Source organism: Trachemys scripta, chromosome 7 (assembly GCF_013100865.1).
Source record: "Trachemys scripta elegans isolate TJP31775 chromosome 7, CAS_Tse_1.0, whole genome shotgun sequence".
NCBI lineage: Eukaryota > Metazoa > Chordata > Testudines > Emydidae > Trachemys > Trachemys scripta.
In genome coordinates this window covers 25,459,304-25,478,450 of record NC_048304.1, presented here as the reverse complement: position 1 = coordinate 25,478,450, position 19,147 = coordinate 25,459,304, and the positions used below count along the sequence as shown (strand labels likewise).

The 19,147-nt window shown below is 41.5% G+C and overlaps 1 protein-coding gene across 5 annotated transcripts in view; it reads left to right on the top strand.

Annotated features, from left to right (window-relative positions):
* Positions 1-19,147, top strand: part of CCDC66 (coiled-coil domain containing 66) — a 69,344-nt gene that overhangs the window by 32,028 nt on the left and 18,169 nt on the right. For 2 of the 5 annotated variants that reach the window (XM_034775803.1, XM_034775799.1), the window contains 5 exons: positions 3,535-4,034; positions 6,580-6,617; positions 8,136-8,422; positions 10,126-10,253; positions 14,367-15,040. In XM_034775803.1, the coding sequence (XP_034631694.1) occupies positions 3,535-4,034; positions 6,580-6,617; positions 8,136-8,422; positions 10,126-10,253; positions 14,367-14,450 (1,037 nt within the window). In that variant the 3' untranslated portion in view covers positions 14,451-15,040. Of the gene's footprint in view, positions 1-3,534; positions 4,035-6,579; positions 6,618-8,135; positions 8,423-10,125; positions 10,254-14,366; positions 15,041-19,147 lie in introns of those variants that run through there. The other 3 variants (XM_034775800.1, XM_034775802.1, XM_034775801.1) reach the window with 3 other exon arrangements.

Below are 19,147 nucleotides of genomic sequence, written 5' to 3'. Positions count from 1 at the left end.
AAGGAGTACGGCAGAAAGGGATCTAGGGGTTGTAGTGGACCACAAGCTAAATATGAGTCAACAGTGTGATGCTGTTGCAAAAAAAGCAAATATGATTCTGGGATGTATTAACAGGTGTGTTGTGAGCAAGACACGAGAAGTCATTCTTCCGCTCTACTCTGCTCTGGTTAGGCCTCAGCTGGAGTATTGTGTCCAGTTCTGGGCACCGCATTTCAAAAAAGATGTGGAGAAATTGGAAAGGGTCCAGAGAAGAGCAACAAGAATGATTAAAGGTCTTGAGAACATGACCTATGAAGGAAGGCTGATAGAATTGGGTTTGTTTAATTTGGAAAAGAGAAGACTGAGAGGGGACATGATAGCAGTTTTCAGGTATTTAAAAGGGTGTCATAAGGAGGAGGGAGAAAACTTGTTCACCTTAGCCTCTAAGGATAGAACAAGAAGCAATGGGCTTAAACTGCAGCAAAGGAGGTTTAGGTTGGACATTAGGAAAAAGTTCCTAACTGTCAGGGTGGTTAAACACTGGAATAAATTGCCTAGGGAGGGTGTGGAATCTCCATCTCTGGAGATATTTAAGAGTAGGTTAGATAAATGTCTATCAGGGATGGTCTAGACAGTATTTGGTCCTGCCATGCGGGCAGGGGACTGGACTCGATGACCTCTCGAGGTCCCTTCCAGTCCTAGAATCTATGAATCTATATATGCATCCCACTCAGCTCCCCTTGTACTTCTGGGGAAAAAGAGATCAGCTGTGCCTTTCTTTAGGTTCTGCATTCCCCTCCCCTCTTTCCAGGGTTTCCTTCCTCTCGATTTATCTCCTCCCAGCTGCTAGGGTTGTGTCTCTCCTCTGATTAGCCCTTCAGCTGTGGCTCTACTTGTTACTGGGTCTTCCACTTAGATCCCTATATTGACCTATATTGGTGGGGATTTGAGTGACAGGTTACTGAGTCAGCTCCTGACTCATAACCTGTCTCACACCTCACCATCTTCTTCCAAATGCTCTCTTTCTTTTGGGCTGAGCTCTGCCTTTATCACCATCCTCTGATTTTTGTGGGACCTCTTCTTTGGGTTTATTCACAGCTCCTCAATGGCTGTCTTCTGTTTTCCACCCACCCACCCAAAAAAAAAACCAACTGTGGGTGGGGATTGTCCCCACATTTCAGTCTCTGCCTGTCAGTAGAATGCTCTTGGCCTGAAGACAATCTGACCTTCCCTCTAATTTGTTGCTACTCTACCTCTAATTCTAGGCTCTCTTCACTCTCCATGACACTTTGTTCGGTCCCTGACATCTCATTCTTGCTCCGGTCCATTCCTGGGACTTCCCAGGAAACCCTTGTTTTATCAGCTATATCCCTATGGGTCTCAGTCATCAGCCCCTGTTATACCTCTGTTTTCCTTCCTCCTCTACCAGACTCTCTTCTCTCTTGTTGACCTTCCTGACTTTTCTCTCCCTGCCTGGGTTTTTTTTATTTCTGACAGCCCCTTTCTTCTAGCTCCTTTTCCACATTCCATAACTGACCCTGTGATCTCCTTGGAGTTTCCTCTCTCTCACTAGGAAGGGTTTCCAGTTCAGACCCAACACAACTGTATGGGGTAAAGCCTCCACCACTCCCACCTTCCATATAAACACTCTCTTGACCTCCAAGAGGAATGTCTCCTTTCCCCATGTATACATTCTAATCTTACTGCCCTCCCTGATAACATCTACTGGAGTTACATCAAGTCTCTCAGAACAAAAGCACCAACTTGCAGTCCATACACGAACACTCTCTATGGGTCCTGGCCACCGACATTTGATAACACACCATCCCTCTTCTGGCAGAGTATGAGGGCCCTTTGGACTTCTCTCTCCTTTTCTCAGTCCCTTTTCCTGGCTGAGCATCTACCAACTTCTTTCTCATCTCCTGTCCCAGCAAGAGATGAACTGTCTTTCTCGGTAGGTCAGCCTCTACAAATTTTTCAGTCAGCTTCCCCACGCTGTCCAATGTTGAGGATTGATGCCTGTTCACCCATATACTCCCCACCACAGGAAGACCTTGCAAGAACTATTTTATGATCAGACATCCATCACTTCCTCCACCCCCTGGCTCTCTGGGGGTAACAACCAGCTAGTAGCCCAGTCTTGACAGCCTCTGTGCTTTTCACCATCCTAAATTTCTGTTGGGACCTTTCTGATAACAGAACCATCCTATCTGCGATGGCATGTTCTTCACTTAGGGTTGCTTGGGCTTTGCCCATCAGATAAGGAGCCACTTGCAAAGCCCATGATGTCTTATCCCAACCAGAACTTAAAGCCACCCTCTCAAAAGTTTGGTGAAAGGCCTCAAGGTCATTTTTTGGAGCCACTTTACAATGTCCAGTTCCCTGGGCTCTATTGTTAACCCCGACCACGGGACTCACCAGATTCTGCAGTATCCCATGCTGTATGGCCATCTGTTCCTTGATAAAGTCCTGGAGAACATTCTGTTGGTCTGCCTGCCACACTATCTGGGCCTGCTGCTCTGGTTGGTAGGACTGTTGAAAAAACTGTATGGACTATTGCAGCTCCTTTTACTATTCCATAATCCATTTCAGGATTTCTTCCATTTCCCAGACTATTGACCCTGGCGCTGGCTCCCTCTTTGGCTTCCTGCACAGATGAGGGACACGGGTCCTGGAGAAGCCCCCAAGTATGTTGCAGGGTGGTCCCCTGGGAGTCTCTCTTGCCTTAGGTACAGACCCACACACTCCAGCCAACTTCCCCACCACTGTTCTTTATTATAGTGTTCTATCAGGCCACTACCTATAGTACTGTTTACATATGTACAAGTCCTAGTCAGCTCTCCTCTTACTAAGGAAAAAGGAAGCAGTACTAAGAACAACCAGGTCTGTCTTCCTTCAAGTTCTGCACTTCCACCCTTTCCAGGGTTTCCTTCCTCTCTATGTATCTGCTCCCAGCTGCTAGGATAGCTTTTCCCTCTAATTAGCCCTTCAGCTGTGACCCTATTTGTTAATTTGTCTTCCACTTAGATCCTAATTAACCTATATTGGTGGGGATCCAAGTGACAGGTTACTGAGTCAGCTCCTAACTCAGAACCCCTGTCAGAGAAGAGAAAAAAGAAACCAGATTGAGAATGCCTGTTACACTCAGTAGCACTTAAAATGGTGAATATGATCTAACAAACTATGAACAAGATGCATCTTAGATATTTATATAAAAGCTTCATGTTGTTGTTCATCATTGGGCTATCACAATACAAGATGAACTCTATATATCAAGACAATGTAGTTTCATTTCATTTATATTTTAAGTTTTCTTACATTTTGTTCCCCGTGTTTTTAAACATGGACTGAGTTTATCTGATCACTATGTTGGTTCTCCCCTGTGCTGTTTACTCTGAAACATCAGAAGGAATAAAAGAGTATGCCAATATTGTAGCAACCAATGTTTTGAATGAAGTGAGTAGTAATGCATTTATAGACTAAATACTGAAATATAAATCAAAGAAGTCACGTGGCCTGCTTAGAAAAATATAAAAGAGATACTTTTGTTTTTAGATGACTTTGACACCAGAGCATACATCAGAACTGAAACATGTACTGAGCCAGTTGTAGAAAGAAGAACTGTGGACTGTACATCTCCAGATATTTCCATAGAATATAAAGAGAAATTTAACATAAAAAAATGCAAGAAAGAAATGCAGTATCCAGATAAAACTAAAATTTCAGAAAAAGAGAATAACGGCAGTTACAGTGATTTATATAACCAATTTGCAAGAAAAGAGAAACAGACAAAACCTATGGAAAAATATGGAAAGAGACCCGACTGGAACATAAACAAACCTGGGAAAAGGTATATTCCAGCATCAGAAAGATACCCTAGACGGCTACAAAAGCAAAGGGAGGAAAAGAAAGTAAGACGACAGATAGAGCTGCTTCAATTGGTAGAAAGAAATACTCCTGGCAAACTCTGCCAAAAGAAAGAAGTCTCTCCAGAAAGGTCTCCTTCACCTCACCAGGAAACTAACACAAAGAGTAAGGGACATGCAGTCACAAAGGTAATGATTTGGTGTTGAACAGCAAAATTTTTTCATCATAACCTTGGCTCACTTAATATCTCATTTGTGTCTGGGCTAGATCATTGGTGCAACTCCAGCACTTAGTTCAGTAACGTGGGTATTCTAGTGACATAATACGTTCAGATTTCACTCACCTGGATTTTGATGTCACCATAACCCTCCTCTGTGTATTTATTCCCTGTTATTTAGTTGTCACTTATTCTTTGTGTAAAGAGGGAATCTGATTGGCAGCAAGATACAAGTCTGTGTATCACTGTACTCTTGGGCCTGGTCTACACGAAAATAGTGTAGCTGAAATCGACGTATTTTAGATCGACGTAGAATTACTTACTTTGCGTCCTTGCGGCACGGGATCGACGGCCGCGGCTCCCCCGTCGATTTTGCTTCCGCCTCTCGCTGAGCTGGAGTTCAGCAGTTGATGGGAGAGCGATCGGGGATCGATTTATCGCATCTACACTACACACGATAAATTGATCCCCGATAGATCGATTGCTACCCGCCGATCCAGTGGGTAGTGTAGATGTACCCTTGGAGATTGAAATTATGAAACTGACTTGACCCTCTGTGTCCATCAAAGGCAGGAAAACATACAGGAGAACAATGTTAATTTTCACAAACAACCAAAAAAGCCATTGTTGACTTGTGAGAGAATTTGTGACAGCAAAGTACATACTTCATAATTGCACCTTTTCTTCCTTCTCCCATTCCACTAAACACACATAATCAGCAGCCCATTGCTGAAAAAAAATCCTATCTTCCCATACTTTAAAGAAAATACTACTGATACTGCTCACCTCCCAGCATTGACATTGTGCCTCATTCCTTCCTTCGCACCAGGTCTACCTTCCAGTGAAAAATGTGTCTGTGAGATAAAGTGACCTCTGTAATTCTGTATAGCCAGCCAAGAAGCCATTTATTTGTTTGGCTGAAAATGAATGCTACAAATGCACTACTTCAAAGACTGTAGTAGGCACAATAAGTAATCTGTGAAATTCCATAGGTATTCATGTATGTGTCTTAAATGAATGTGGAAGATAGAATTGCAAAATTGAAGACAGTTTTTCACTTACGTTAGTCATCGACGATGGCAGTTATTACAACTGAGTTCTGCAGTTGGTTTTCAGGAAAGTTGGCCTTTAAGTGAAAATACAAGATAAATTGAAGTAGGGTATAAATTGCTTGTTCAAAAGTCTAATAAACCATATATAAATTAATATTTTTCATTTATAAGAAAAAACTGTTTTCCCTGGTGTCTGGAAAAAGGGACCTACATTTAATAATAGTGCTCAGCCTGAAGCTTTGGGTAGTATGGATCCAGCCATAAAATGTACTGCATCAGGTCCTATATCCTGGTGGTTCTGATTGTTCCAACCACCTGTAGGTACTTTTCCCCCTATATTTTTATATATATAATATAATGTGTGTGTGTATTTCCATAATCCTACTTTATACCATGGAGAATTTTTCACTCTCACACCCCTTTCGTCCCTTAGAGATTTCAATTTTGTGTTTCCCTGATAGGATGCCAGCCCTTTTTTCTGAGTTGGTGATTAGGTGTTATGTCTCACCTGCTTTGATGCAACAGCGTTAGCAGAGATCTCAGCTGCTTCCTTGGCTTCACAAGAGTCGAGGAAGGAATTCTTGCCTAATCACTCTTCCAGGGTACCACTCCTATGGACACCCCACTAGACAAACTGATTCTGAGGCTTGAAATTTTAACCCTTAATTTCTCTAGGAGTAGCAGTTAGTGGTACCTCTAGTGCAGTGGTGGGCAACTAATCTGATTGTGAGCCTTGAAACATTTTGCTGATGTTGACCGTCTGCTGGTACGGCTCCCTGCAGCTCCCAGTGGCCACGGTTTGCCATTCCTGGCCAATGGGCGCTGTGGGAAGCGGCGGCCAGCACGTCCCTGCGGCCCGTTCCTCTCCGCAGATCCCATTGGCCAGGAACGGCAAACCGTGGCCACTGGGAGCTGCGGGGGCAGGGGGTAGCTGTGCCTGCGGATGGACAATGTCAGCAAAATGTCTCGCGGCCAGCAATCAGATTACCCTGATGGGCTGCAGGCTGCCCACCACTGCTCTAGTGTCCAGAACGTGTCCTTCTCTGAGTTAGTGAGGTTCCCTCTAATGGCAAAACTTGGTCAAGGAGTGTCATGATCTCAAGGATGCCCCCTTGAGTCACAAACAACCTGTATACACCCTGCCTCCAATCATTACTAGCATTACAGACCTTAATGTCCCTGGTGGTTCTTACCTTTTGCATCAGCTCTGGAAATCCCAAACTTACTCTGCACATTTAACTTCATGGAGGTGTAAGTTGTCTTCAGAGAATTACATCAGCAATGAATTTGGTCTGCAGTGTTTATAATAGCATCTCTTTGATTAAAGGCTTAGATAAGTATATTTCCCCTGAATTCAGGTCTAACACTACTTTAGGAACTTTAGAAGGAAAAAAAACATTATAAAATAAAATATATATTATAAAAAATTAGGATTTTTTTTTACTTCTTTTGATCTTATTCTAGGAGGAACAATCTCAGAAGAGTCATTTGAATGAAGAAAGGTAGGTCTGCATTCTGAATCAGTTATTACAAGGAAATTAAGAATGAGAAATTAGATATGGTTTTGTGCCATTTTTACTTTTTACTAAAAATATACCATTTTTAAATAAAAGTTTATATATATCTTAAGTAAAAAACATTTCAGAGAGTACTATACTTGGGTAAACTATGCTGGACATTTAAGTATAAAAGTATGGCAGCTGATCAAATGTGGAGTCTTTCAAAGGTTCTTTGGATTTGCTTTAGATTTGGAGTGTTCTGATCTCCCTTAACCCCTTCATAACTGGAATGTCAGATGTCAAAGATACTGTACTTGTAATGAGAGAAAAATACACAAATAATTCCCTCATGGTTGTGGAGAAAAGCTTTAAACATGAACTTGACTGGTTTTCAGTGCTACAAGGCAAATTAAATTAATTTAATATTTATTACTAAAATACTGGATGATTTTTAAGTTAATTGTAATTGGGGGGGGGCTTACTCATGATTTTTGAACGGTTGGGATTGGCAATACAGGAAGTACACATTTTTGTAAACTCTACTCCTGTTGTCGCTGACTAACTTCCCTCATAGACTGCTTTAAGCACCCAAGTGCCAAATGAATCCTTATTGAAGGGCCCATTCTTGCAACCTCTCTGTGTAAGGAGAAGATATTGGATCAGATCAAAATAGCCTTTTGATGTGCTGCATTGTGAGCTAAACTCATATATTAGACAGCAGAATCTGTCCCAAAATGAGGGCAAGTTTAGTTATTTAAGAACAGGATCTACTCTTTTCCTTTCTGTCGCTTGGGCAGGGAACATGACGTTTTGCAGTATATATTTTTTGCCTAGCACATTTATTTGCATTTGCCTTCATCAAAAAGGGTTTAGAATGCATTTTATCCTTAAAAGAACTAGCACAGATTTAATTAATATGAATTACTTATATAAATTGCACAGAGCTTGTTTTCAGGTACAGAGAGAATGACAAGCAAATGGCTAATTCTAGAAAACAGGTATTTCTGTTAAATGTTTAAAATAAAAGTGTCAAATACTATAGAAGGAAAACTGTAGGATGCCACTCAGTCTAGGAAAGGAGCCCACAATTGTCTGCAAGCTAATAGAAATAGAATATTCATGGCCTGATTCTCCGGTCTGGCCAAGCCTTCAGACTGCTCTTTGGTCCCAAGTGACCATTTTGGCAGGTGGGAATAACCAGAACTGTGCGGGTTCTCCCTTTCATCAACCCATGCAGCCTATCCTGAAGTGTCAAGAGAAGTAGCGTAGAGTCATTATGCTGATTCTTTGTCATCTGGGAATTCCTAATTAGCAAGATCCTTGAGTTTCTGGCCACTTTGCGCTAAAAGCGTGAAAAGCCTAAATGTTTGTAGTGCACATAAAGCACATAGGGGAGGGAAGACATCATTTTAGATTTTGTTTAAAGATCTATTAAACAATATTTCATTAGTTTTTAGGCGTATTAATAAAATGAAGCATATTGCTTGAAAATTTTGGTCTAACTAAAATTGTTTTGCACAGATCTGAATCACCACCTGTTCCAGCAGTTAAAAACAGATTATACCAAGTACAACAAAGGCAGATAAATACTTCTAATTTCCCAATTCAGAATGGCAATAGCGGAAGAGAGAAAAATATCAACACAGACATGCAACAGAGGAAATCGTCTTCTCCAGTTATTGAAGCTGAACGGCCACCCTCTTCTCATTTTATTCCCTATGTGCGAACAAATGAAATTTATTACCTTGATCCAGATGCACCAATGACTAGACCTTCAACACATGATCCACAATATCGACAGTTTAATGGTACTGAAACATATTATAAACCGATATTAAGATGGGGGAGGGAGGGGTCATAGTGATTTAGTTTTAAGAGTTGTGTGAATACCTGATGTAAATAGTGCACTGAAGTCTCTGACATTTATCCTTATAAAGGATCCTTATCAGTTGTGGCGCAGTATTATACAGAGAGCCTGTACTTGGTAGGCCACTAATGGATAGTGTTAAAATAAAATAAAGTTAACAAAGCTAAACATTCGTATGCCCCTTCATGCTTCAGCCACCATTCCGGAAGCCATGATTCCATGCTGATGATGTTCGTTAAAAAAATAGTGTGTCAATTACATTTGTGACTGAACTCCTTGGAGGAGAATTGTATGTCCCCTGCTCTGTTTTGCCCGCATTCTGCCATATATTTCATGTTATAGCAGTTTCGGATGATGACCCAGCACATGTTGTTGTTTTACGAACACTGTCACTGCAGATTTGACAGAAGGCAAAGAAGGTACCAATATGATATTTCTAAAAATAGCTACATCACTCGACCCAACGTTTAAGAATATGAAGTGCCGTCCAAAATCTGAAAGGGATGAGGTCTGGAGCATGCTTTCAGAACTCTTAAAAGAGCAACACTCAGATGCGGAAACTACAGAACCCGAACCACCAAAACAGAAAATCAACCTTCTGCTGGTGGCATCTGACTTAGATGATGAAAATGAATATGCATTGGTCCACTCTGCTTTGGATCGTTATTGAGCAGAACCCGTCATCAGCATGGATGCATATCCTCTGGAATGGTGATTGAAGCATGAAGGGACATATGAATCTTTAGTGCATCTGGCACATAAATATCTTGCGACGCCGGCTACAACAGTGCCATGCGAACGCCTGTTCTCACTTTCAGGTGACATTATAAACAAGAAGCAGGCAGCTTTATGTCCTGCAAATGTAACCAAACTTGTTTGTCTGAGCCGATTGGCTGAAATAGGACTGAGTGGACTTGTAGGCTCTAAAGTTTTACATTGTTTTATTTTGGAATGCAGTTATTTTTTTGTACGTAATTCTACATTTGTAAGTTCAACTTTCATGATAAAGAGATTGCACTACAGTATTTATATCAGGTGAATTGAAAATACTATTTCTTTTGTTTTTTACAGTGCAAATATTTGTAATCAAAAATAAATATAAAGTGAGCACTGTACATTTTGTATTCTGTGTTGTAATTGAAATCAATATATTTGAAAATGTAGAAAACATCCAAAAATATTTAAATAAATGGTATTCTGTTATTGTTTAACATCGCGATTAATTTTTTTACTTGACAGCCCTAATGGTAACCAAAATTTACAAGATAGGCAAAGAAAAAAAAATGCTTCTTAAGGACTTAGTTTGTTTTAAGGATATTTACTTTGTATATTTTGATATGTAATATTGACAATTTGTGTTTTAATGGTTATGCAGCTTTAACTTTTTTGAATCTCAGCGTCCACTGGCATTAACAATTATCGTCTACCCCTAGTTGTCCAATCTCCCCATAATTTCTTGCAACTGTGAAAAGTTAAATCTATAAAAATAGAAAAAACATGCTTAAAAATAAACATTGGTATTTTCCGTTAATTATTAAAAAAAAAAAAATGCTGCAAAGCCTGTATAAAGATTACTTGGAAGAAATTAAAGAAAAATTGAAACAATTACTTAGTATAATTAATTTGATTTATACTTATCTTTAGATTCTTGCCATACACCACGACAGATTTTTAGTTCTGATCATGTGAGAGATCCACTTCTTAATCCTAATGTGGTGAAAAACAGAGACCGACAACAGGCAATCCTCAAAGGACTATCAGAATTACGCCAGGTACAGTATGAGCTAAATCTGAATTGAATATTTTAAAGTTTTGTATTTTCATAATCATTTCCCATCCTTTTAGCCCTATTCTTGATTCTATCCCTGTTTTTCATCCTACTTTTTTGCCCTGGTGTTTCTTATATTACTCTCATCTTTAGCCTCTTTCTTTTCCTAGCTTTGAGACAGTTGAGCACCTAAGAAAGTGGGGAGGGGGTGATTCAACTCTGGGATAAAAGTGGAATAATTTTTTCACAGCACATCAGGACCCTATCTTAAGGGGATGACATTCCCACAACTGGTGGTTGAGCCTGTCAAGGTGTAGCTATCCACTCACAGCAAAAGACTTAACAGGGCTGGCAATCATATAGCAACTATGAAAAATATTTTACTTTGTTAATCTGAAGTATGAATTGTTATAAAACACCTTCCCTAAATTAGGTTTTATTTTGTCAACATGGAAATCTGTTTTTGGATTCCCAGTCTATCTATAAAAATAAGAAGTGACTTAACAAAGTCATATAACTGAATTTGTTCAAAAGAAAAGCACGTGCACATTTGTATAAGGTACATAATGTTTGCTTCGTTACCTCTAGTAAATTAATGGTAATGACATAGCTCCACAAGATTTAGTGAAAACAATTTGAATGAGATCTGTTTCTTTTTAGTGAAAAGTTTAAAATATTTAAGAGTATGGACACTGCACATAAAACATCAACTGATGCCTCTGAAGGCTACATACTTTTTTATATGGGGTCAAGATACTATTGAGATGATGTTGCTATCCATCTAGTTAGTAAAACAGGAGTGATTTAGTGGATAATAGAATGTGGTTCAAAGCAAATATGCTCACTGAAGCTGGATGCAGTGAGTCCTTGTCTGGCTACAGAAAGAAAGACATTTTGGGGTTCTTTAAGGAGCAGTCCAAGGAATTGTGAGGAAAGGGGAACTCATCTGAACAGAGACAAGCAGGAAAGGGAAGCAGCAAGACCAGGTATGGGAAACACTTGCACAACAAGTGCCCAAGAGGTGCGGGTATTTATGCATCTCAGTAAGAACACTCTCTCTACTTCAGGCCAGTCTTTCTGCATGGCCAGGCCAATTGAGGTAGTAGACTTGGATGATCAGCACAAATGCTTCATGGTTTTCCTCTGCTAAATGACCTGGTATAGGTGGGTGGGAGTGCAAAGTGCATACTATAACAAAACTCCTAAAATAACTCACATTTTAATACCCTACAAGTTTGCATATCTTTCACACAGAACTTTTTTGGTGTAAGTGAAAGTATGGAGCTATTCATAGGCATAACAATAATGCCTTTCATTCTGAACATTAAACATCAGTTTGAACTGTTAAACTACAATACTAGAAAACTGGCCTTTGCAAACAGTGTTTGTGTCACTTTATTTCATTCAGCATCAGGTTCTTTTCAGGTTGCACTCCCATTCTGCAATTAAAAATTAATTCATGAAAGCAGGAACACTTACTAGTGGAACTTCAACTCTCTGACCTACTTTGCATTATTTTCCTAATGAGAATATGTCCTAATGTAGTGTCATATTGTTTGGTGCAGCAGTGGTCTAACCAAAAGATCAGCAGGTTCTACCAGTAATTTATTGACAGAAGTAATTAATTTGCAGTTTTGACTAGTGCCACTTCTTTCACCAAAGCATTACAGCTATAGAAGCACGACAAATACGTTGGGTAAAGCAGCTAGAGGGAGAAAGTCTGCAAGCATTCCAGCAGAACTATAAACAGTTACAATATATTGTAATAATTACTGTGCTTCTAGGGAGACATGCTTCTGTCCCTGCACATTTGGTACACCGGTAGCAGATATACTCCCTTCCCCACACAATGCCCCTGCAAAATATGAGGAAGACAAAGGTGACAGTCGTCTTTATTGTCCAATGCTGAATGAGCTAGCTGGGATTCCAGAATCGCCAGACCTTAGCTGGCATGTACACGTGGGAGATTGTAAATAGAAACTGTCTATGTAGCTGGATCCATTACATTGTCCAATTCCATTTGGCTGGGTTTCTCTGAGCTCGTGGAAATGTTTGCCAAAGATCCATCACTTTTGAATATTCCTCTACCTACACCATATTTGCAGAATGGTGTTCAATTATGGGGACTGAAGCCAGCATGTTGCTGAGGATTCCTGCAGTTTGTTCTAGGTGAGCTTAGCAAAGAAGTTCGGTGTTAGTGTTTTACGGTGTTGAGATCAGTGATTTCAGGTTTAGCGTAGGAGGGTGAAATAGGGTTGTTTTCCTACCTACAGGAATACAGGAGCAGTGGTATCCTTAGCTGCCACCACTCCTTGGCCTAGGAAAGGTAGAAATTAAAAAAAAAGCGGGGGGGAGGGGGTAAAAAGGAGGATGAGCACAGCCTCCTCCCAAAAAGCAGAGATATCTCCTCTTTCAACTATGATGGAGCAGTGCTCCATTTTCTCCATCACAGGTGTAGCAAGATCTGCCACTCATGTTTCACTCAAACTTAGTCATTAGGGAAAGGTATGGTAGGCAGCAAAACAAAAAAACCCAGTGAGTTCTAGTCACCTCCTTTCCAGTGACTGACTACCTTAGCCCCTATTTGTGAGCAAGATCTCATAAATGTATTTTAGGAAGACTGCAAGTATCTTTCTCTCCCTCTTACTGAGAGGTTGCACAGGGTCATTTCTGGCAGATATAAGAATAGAACTGAGGGACCAGCTATTGTTCTAAGTCTCAATGGTCACAGCATGCAAGGTGCAGCCCTGGTGTAGTTAGTGAGGGGCAAAAGAGCCTTTAGGCCACCTTTCCACTTTCTGAGCACATTCCAGGGTCTGTGCAGCCTCCAGTGTAAGTTCTGGCAACCTTGAGGCTACTGTAACACTCTCACTGTTTATTATTAATACTTTCTAATCTACTTAAATTTTCACAGTAGTGCAAATTTGTGGGTTTTAAGCATTTTTTGAATCACAGTTGTGGGATATTGGGGGGGGGGGTCGGGTCTACTACAATTAATGATAGACAGTGAGCGTCAAAAAGTTAAAGCTTTTTAACTTAGCACACAAATTGTCAAGATTATATGTCAAAACATGCAAAATAAACATCCTTAAATCAAAGTAAGTCCTTAAGCAGCATTTTTCTTACTTTGTCTGTAAATGTCAGTTACTACTGATAGAAATATTTTTTTCATCTGTTTGTGTATGTATGGCAAAACCAACATTTTACCAATAAAAATCTAATCTTTCCACACCTAAATATATGACAGTCTAACATCATACCTAGGGGCCTCGCTGCACCTTGGAATTGCCAAGCCCATACAATTTTGCCACTTCAGTTCGTGCCGCCAGCCTATCTCTATGTTAGGGCTTATGGTGGGGGTGCACAGGAGCAAAAGGCTTACGTAAGGGACCATCTTTTTGTTCAGCACCTAGTCCCGTGGGGTCCTGGCAGGGCCGGCTCTAGGCACAAGCAAAACAAGCTGGTGCTTGGGGTGGCATATTTTTAGGGGCGGCATGGCAGCACATAAAAATGTGCCCCGGCCGCCCTAGCTCACATCCGCTGCTGCTGCCATGGCGCGCGAAACAGCTGATTCGCGCGCCGCTGCTCCCCCTCCCTCCCAGACTTGAGAGCCTGGGAGGGAGGGGGAGAAACGGCACCTGCGGCACGGCCACTCGGAGTCTCCCCCTCCCTCCCAGGCTCTCAAACCTGGGAGTGGGGGGAGACTCCGAGTGGCCACGGCACGGGCGCCGCTTCTCCCCCTCCCTCCCTCCCTCCCTCCCAGGCTTGAGAGCCTGGGGTGAGGAGGCAGGGCTGGGGATTTGGGGAAGGGGCGGAGTTGGGGCCGGGGGTGGGGTAATTAAAGAACGGGGGCGGGGGGTTGCCAAAATTGTTTTTGCTTTGGGCGGTAAAAATCCTAGAGCCGGCCCTGGGTCCTGGTTCCCTGTGCAGTCTTAGTGGGGCGTTTTTCCTACTTTGAGTGCTTGACTTACTATAGTTTTTTTTTTTTTCTTCATAATTACATATTTTAAACTGGTTAAAGAGCCTGAAATGTATGAATAAGAAATAAAGTAGAAGCTTGCGACTGTGCCTATTTTGTGCAGAAGGAAGACCATTTACTTTGTACCCATTATTTCAGGGTCTCCTCCAGAAGCAGAAGGAGTTGGAGACTGGTCTAATTCCAACCATAAATCAAGAAGAAAACTTTATTTCTCCATTTTAAAAAAGGTACACATGTATACAAAACCATTCAGCTTTAAAAATGTCAGGCACAGCACTTTATATTTGCTACTGTAATTTACTAACTGCATCTAAATCTTTTTTAACCAAGGTCTTAGCTCCTACATGAAATGTGACAGGTTATGTGGTTTCGTTCCCTTTCCTCCTCCCCCCATGTGGTTGTTTGAAGATGCTTGAATCTAATATATAATGCATTTGCTGTTTAGAACGGTCTTCTGCTTTGAACATGTCTTAAGATTATGTAGTAGAAAAACAGCAGTATAGAAAGTTTTTATTTACATAATTTTTTGTAGAATTTAAAATATATGTATTTTTGGTATAAATAAATGTATTAAATATTTAATGACATACCAATTTTTGCCTCACACTAAAAAAATAAAATTAGACCAAATCTCTTCCCCTTTGTTGCCTTGCCCAAAAAGCTGTCTGATCACTTAGATAAATAATGTGTGTGCTAGTGAGCAACCCAGCAATAAAAAAAAAACAGCATATGTATTGAATAAGCTAGCTAAAACTGAATGGCAGTGCTTATTGTCCAGCTATACCAGAAAGAGGACAAGAGACACGCAGCATGGTTTAGTTAGGTCACAACTTCCTTCTTAAAAGTCTGGGAGTACCTGGCCGTACCTGGCCGATAGAAGTATACAGTGCAGATAATTCCAAAATCATTTCAATATATAGCTGGGAGCTTCTGTCAGCTCTCCCCCTTATCTACCCTGGTTCCCAGCCACCCCACAGCAGGGACCTCACCTTCCCCCCTCCTCAGGTTAAGGGAGACTATAAAGAAGGGGGAGAGTTGGCTCCCTGCTATACCAGCCATAGGAGTCCCAACCCTCCCCTCATCCCCTCCCATTTCTTCTCCTTTAAATCCTTTACCAGTGCATTTTATTTGATACGGTAGCCCTTCCCCAGGGAATACCTGCAGTGGGCATCTGCCAAAAGAGGCACCAGCAATTAGCTTGGCTACCCCTCCCCCAGTTAACCAGGTGCCCAGACATCTCCTAATGCCCCCTTTAATATTAGCCAAAAACTTCTCAGCTCCCAAGTCTGACAGGTGGACCCCATCCTCCCTGAATAATTCTGGTGCCTCATATACAATGCCTGGATGGGAAAAGACTGACCCTCCTATGACATCCATGAATTTGGGCACCTGCCTCTTCACATACCTCCTAGCCTAGCCTTGTTGAACCCTAAACTCTCTGATATACACGAGAACCACACACATCTGAATGTGCGCTTTGAAATAGAGTTGTTTCTGTATGGCAATCTGTCTAAAGTTTAATGATGAAAGGAAATTGAGAGTATTTTTCTTCATGAGAAGAATTGCCACTGCATGATGACTTTGCATGTGCCATACAGTGGCTTAGTTCCTAATAGTTAATTCTATAATACAGAATAGAGTTTGATATTCCAGAAGGAATAGCTTTTTGTATCTATACTAGATACAGTAAAATGAAGTGAAAGGATTTCTAAAACTAGAAGAACAGCTATCTTTTTATAGACGTGTTTACTTAAGATGCATTGAGTATTTTAAAAATGAATACCAGCTGGAAATTACCAAAAACAAGGAGTACTTGTGGCATCTTAGAGACTAACCAATTTATTTGGCATTAGCTTATGCCCAAATAAACTGGTTAGTCTCTAAGGTGCCACAAGTACTCCTTGCTGTTTTTGCTGATACAGACTAACATGGCTACCACTCTGAAGCTTGAAATAAGTTTGCTTTAAAAATAAATAAATAAAAAAGTTTTAGCTATTATAAGTAATGAGTGCACGTGCCATTTGTGGCTTAATAACCACATTTTGCCTTTAAAAAAAATTGTCCCTTGACTGTACTAAAACCTAAACTGACTGCAACAAAAATAAGAGTAATGTAAGAAAACTAGTTTAGGTGGTAATGGACTTAAACTAATACTAAATTAAAAAACAAAACACATGGTAATATGCCAGAGTTTGTTTTACCATCCACATAGTATTTTCTGGAACTCTTCTCTATAGTATTCACAAGACTGGGCACAAAGAAAGATGATACATATGTGCTTCAATAATTGAGTTACTACAGAAAAATGTTCGGGGAGGAGGAGGGGGAAAGGAGACAAAATCTAGCACAATACATATAATTTGTCTGGCTATGCCAAAAGAATGACGAGACAATTAGATAGGGGTTTAATCAGGCTGCAACTTTATTAGAAGATATCTGGGACTAACGCGGCGGATATATATATATATATATATAATGAGAGAGAGCGAGCACGTGTGCTTTTACCAGCCCACCACCTTTCCATTCATGTCATTCCAGCAGATCCACTGCTGGGAACTTCCAATTGCAAGTGTCTTCTACCAACTTCCCCCCCAATCTTTTTTATCCAAGTCCCTCCAGTAATTCCCTTGCTAGGACCTTACCGACCCCCCCTCCCCCTTGTAGGAGGGTTTAAGGGAGACTATAATGATCAGGGGTTGGCTCCCTGCTGTACCAAGCAGAGGAGTCCCTAACTGCCCCCAGCTCCCTCCATTACCAAGCACCTCTCCTCAATTCCTTTTCCAAGCCACTTATCTGTTCTTTTGTGCCTTAATTTATGGAGTACCTGCACTGAACATCCATTATACACTTAAATAAAGAGTTGCAACATGTGGCCTACGGCCCATCATGCTATGCATGAACAGAACCCACCTAAACCTGCTGCAAGGAAGGCAAAAAAAACCCAACTGCACCTGGCCAATATGGTGGTAAGGGAAAAATTCCTTCCCAGCCCCCCTCAGCAGGGCAGCTAGCCTAATGCCCACAGCAGATGTAGCTAATCACCCAGCCTCTTTCTGACCTAAATAGGGTGGGTGGGTGCTGCATAACCTGCTCTAAACAGGGTGACCTTTTTAAACCCCTCATTCCTAGGTGGTGAGTCATTCACCACACTGACTGCTTTTCCAGTAGTTTTATGTCTCTCCTCCCGGCAAGCCAGAAAGCATTGCCCTCTTCTCTGGGCCAGCCTGACACCCCCCCTGCTCAAAGTGCAGGGCAGTGATTATCTGGCTATGCCAAAAGAATGACAGGAGACATTAGATACAGGTTTAATCAGGCGGCAACTTTATTAGATGTCTCTGACTAACCCAGCAGATAAAATGTGCAGGTGAACCCCCACAATTAACGGGGGGGGGGGGCGGGGAAGAGCACTGAGTGATTTTACCAGCTCCCCCTTTCCGCTCATGTCCCTCCAGCAGATCCACTGCCAGGAACCTCCCATTCCAGCCAATTCCAGGGTGGATGGGGTGGTGCTTCCTCCAGCTTGCCCCACCTTTTCAGCCAGGTCCCTCCAGCAATTCCCTTGCTGGGATCTTACCAACCCTCACCCCCTGGTAGGAGGGGTTAAGGTGGACTATAATGATAGGGGGTTGGCTCCCTGCCATACCAATCAGAGGAGTCCCTAACTACCCCCAGCTCGCTCAGATACCAAGCACTTCTCCTCAATTCCTTTCCCAAGCCATTTATCCATTCTTCTGTGCCTTAATTTATGGAGTACCTGCCCTGAACATCCACCACAAGGAGGTGCCAGCCATTAGCTTGGCTGCCTTCTCCCCACAGCCAGCCGAGTTCCCAAACATCTCCCAATACCTTCTTTTACATCAGCCAAAAATATGGCAGCACCTGAGTCTGACAGGTGCACCCCATCTTCCTGAAATAACTCCAGTGCCCCATAGACTATACCAGAATGTGAAATTACTGTCCCCCAGGGCAACAAGAATTTGGCCACCTCCCTGTTCACATACTTCCTGGTTTTGTCCACCCTGGTGGGATTTATGGCTCCTGACCATTCCCGACATGGAAGCATATTCAACCAGACAATGTTAACCCCTGGAAAAATTCCCAGGACCTGCATCAGGTCCCTCCTAGTTCGAAGCATTAATTCCACCCCTTTAAGTGTTCCCAGATCATTTTCTCCCAGGTGTATCACCAATATATCCAGTGGCTGCTGATGCGCTTGCACAGCATACAATAGCAGTATCAGTTGATCCTATAACATGCCCCTCCGTGCGTGCCAACTGAGTAATGCTTCACCACCGAATCCTAGCTGGAGCCCTTGGGCAACCTGGATGCGTGCATATGCACCCAAAACACAATACTGTGCCCACAGATCCACACCCTCGTGTGTATAGCCGGTTGTCCTGTATCTGAAATGAGAACACAACTGATTAATGTTGATTTTCCACCTGTGGTCTTACATACGTTCTGTTTGCATTAGACTGCCAGAGCCTGATTGCCTGAATAGCCTCTCTTCCATATCTATCTGTGCTGCTGCTGTAGCCACCTCTGTTCTGAATGAGTGGGAGCTTTTCTTCTATTTTTAGAAGTCATCTTTTTATAGAAGTGTTTTACTTAAAATGCATTAAATGGTATTTTAAAAATGAATACCAGCTTGAAATTAGTTAGCTTTAAAAAAAAAAAAAAATAGTTTTAGCTACTATAAAGTAGTGAGTGCACCTGTCATTTGTGGCTGCTTAATCACATTTTGCCTTTAAAACATTTGCCCCTGGCTGTACTAAAACTGACCGCAACAAAAATAAACTGTCTTGATGATTAAAAAAAAACCTTAGTAATATAAGAAAACGTTTAGGTGGTAGTGGACTTTAACACTACATTAAAAAAAAAAAAAAAAAGTAGCAGCATGCCAGAGTTTGTTTTACCAT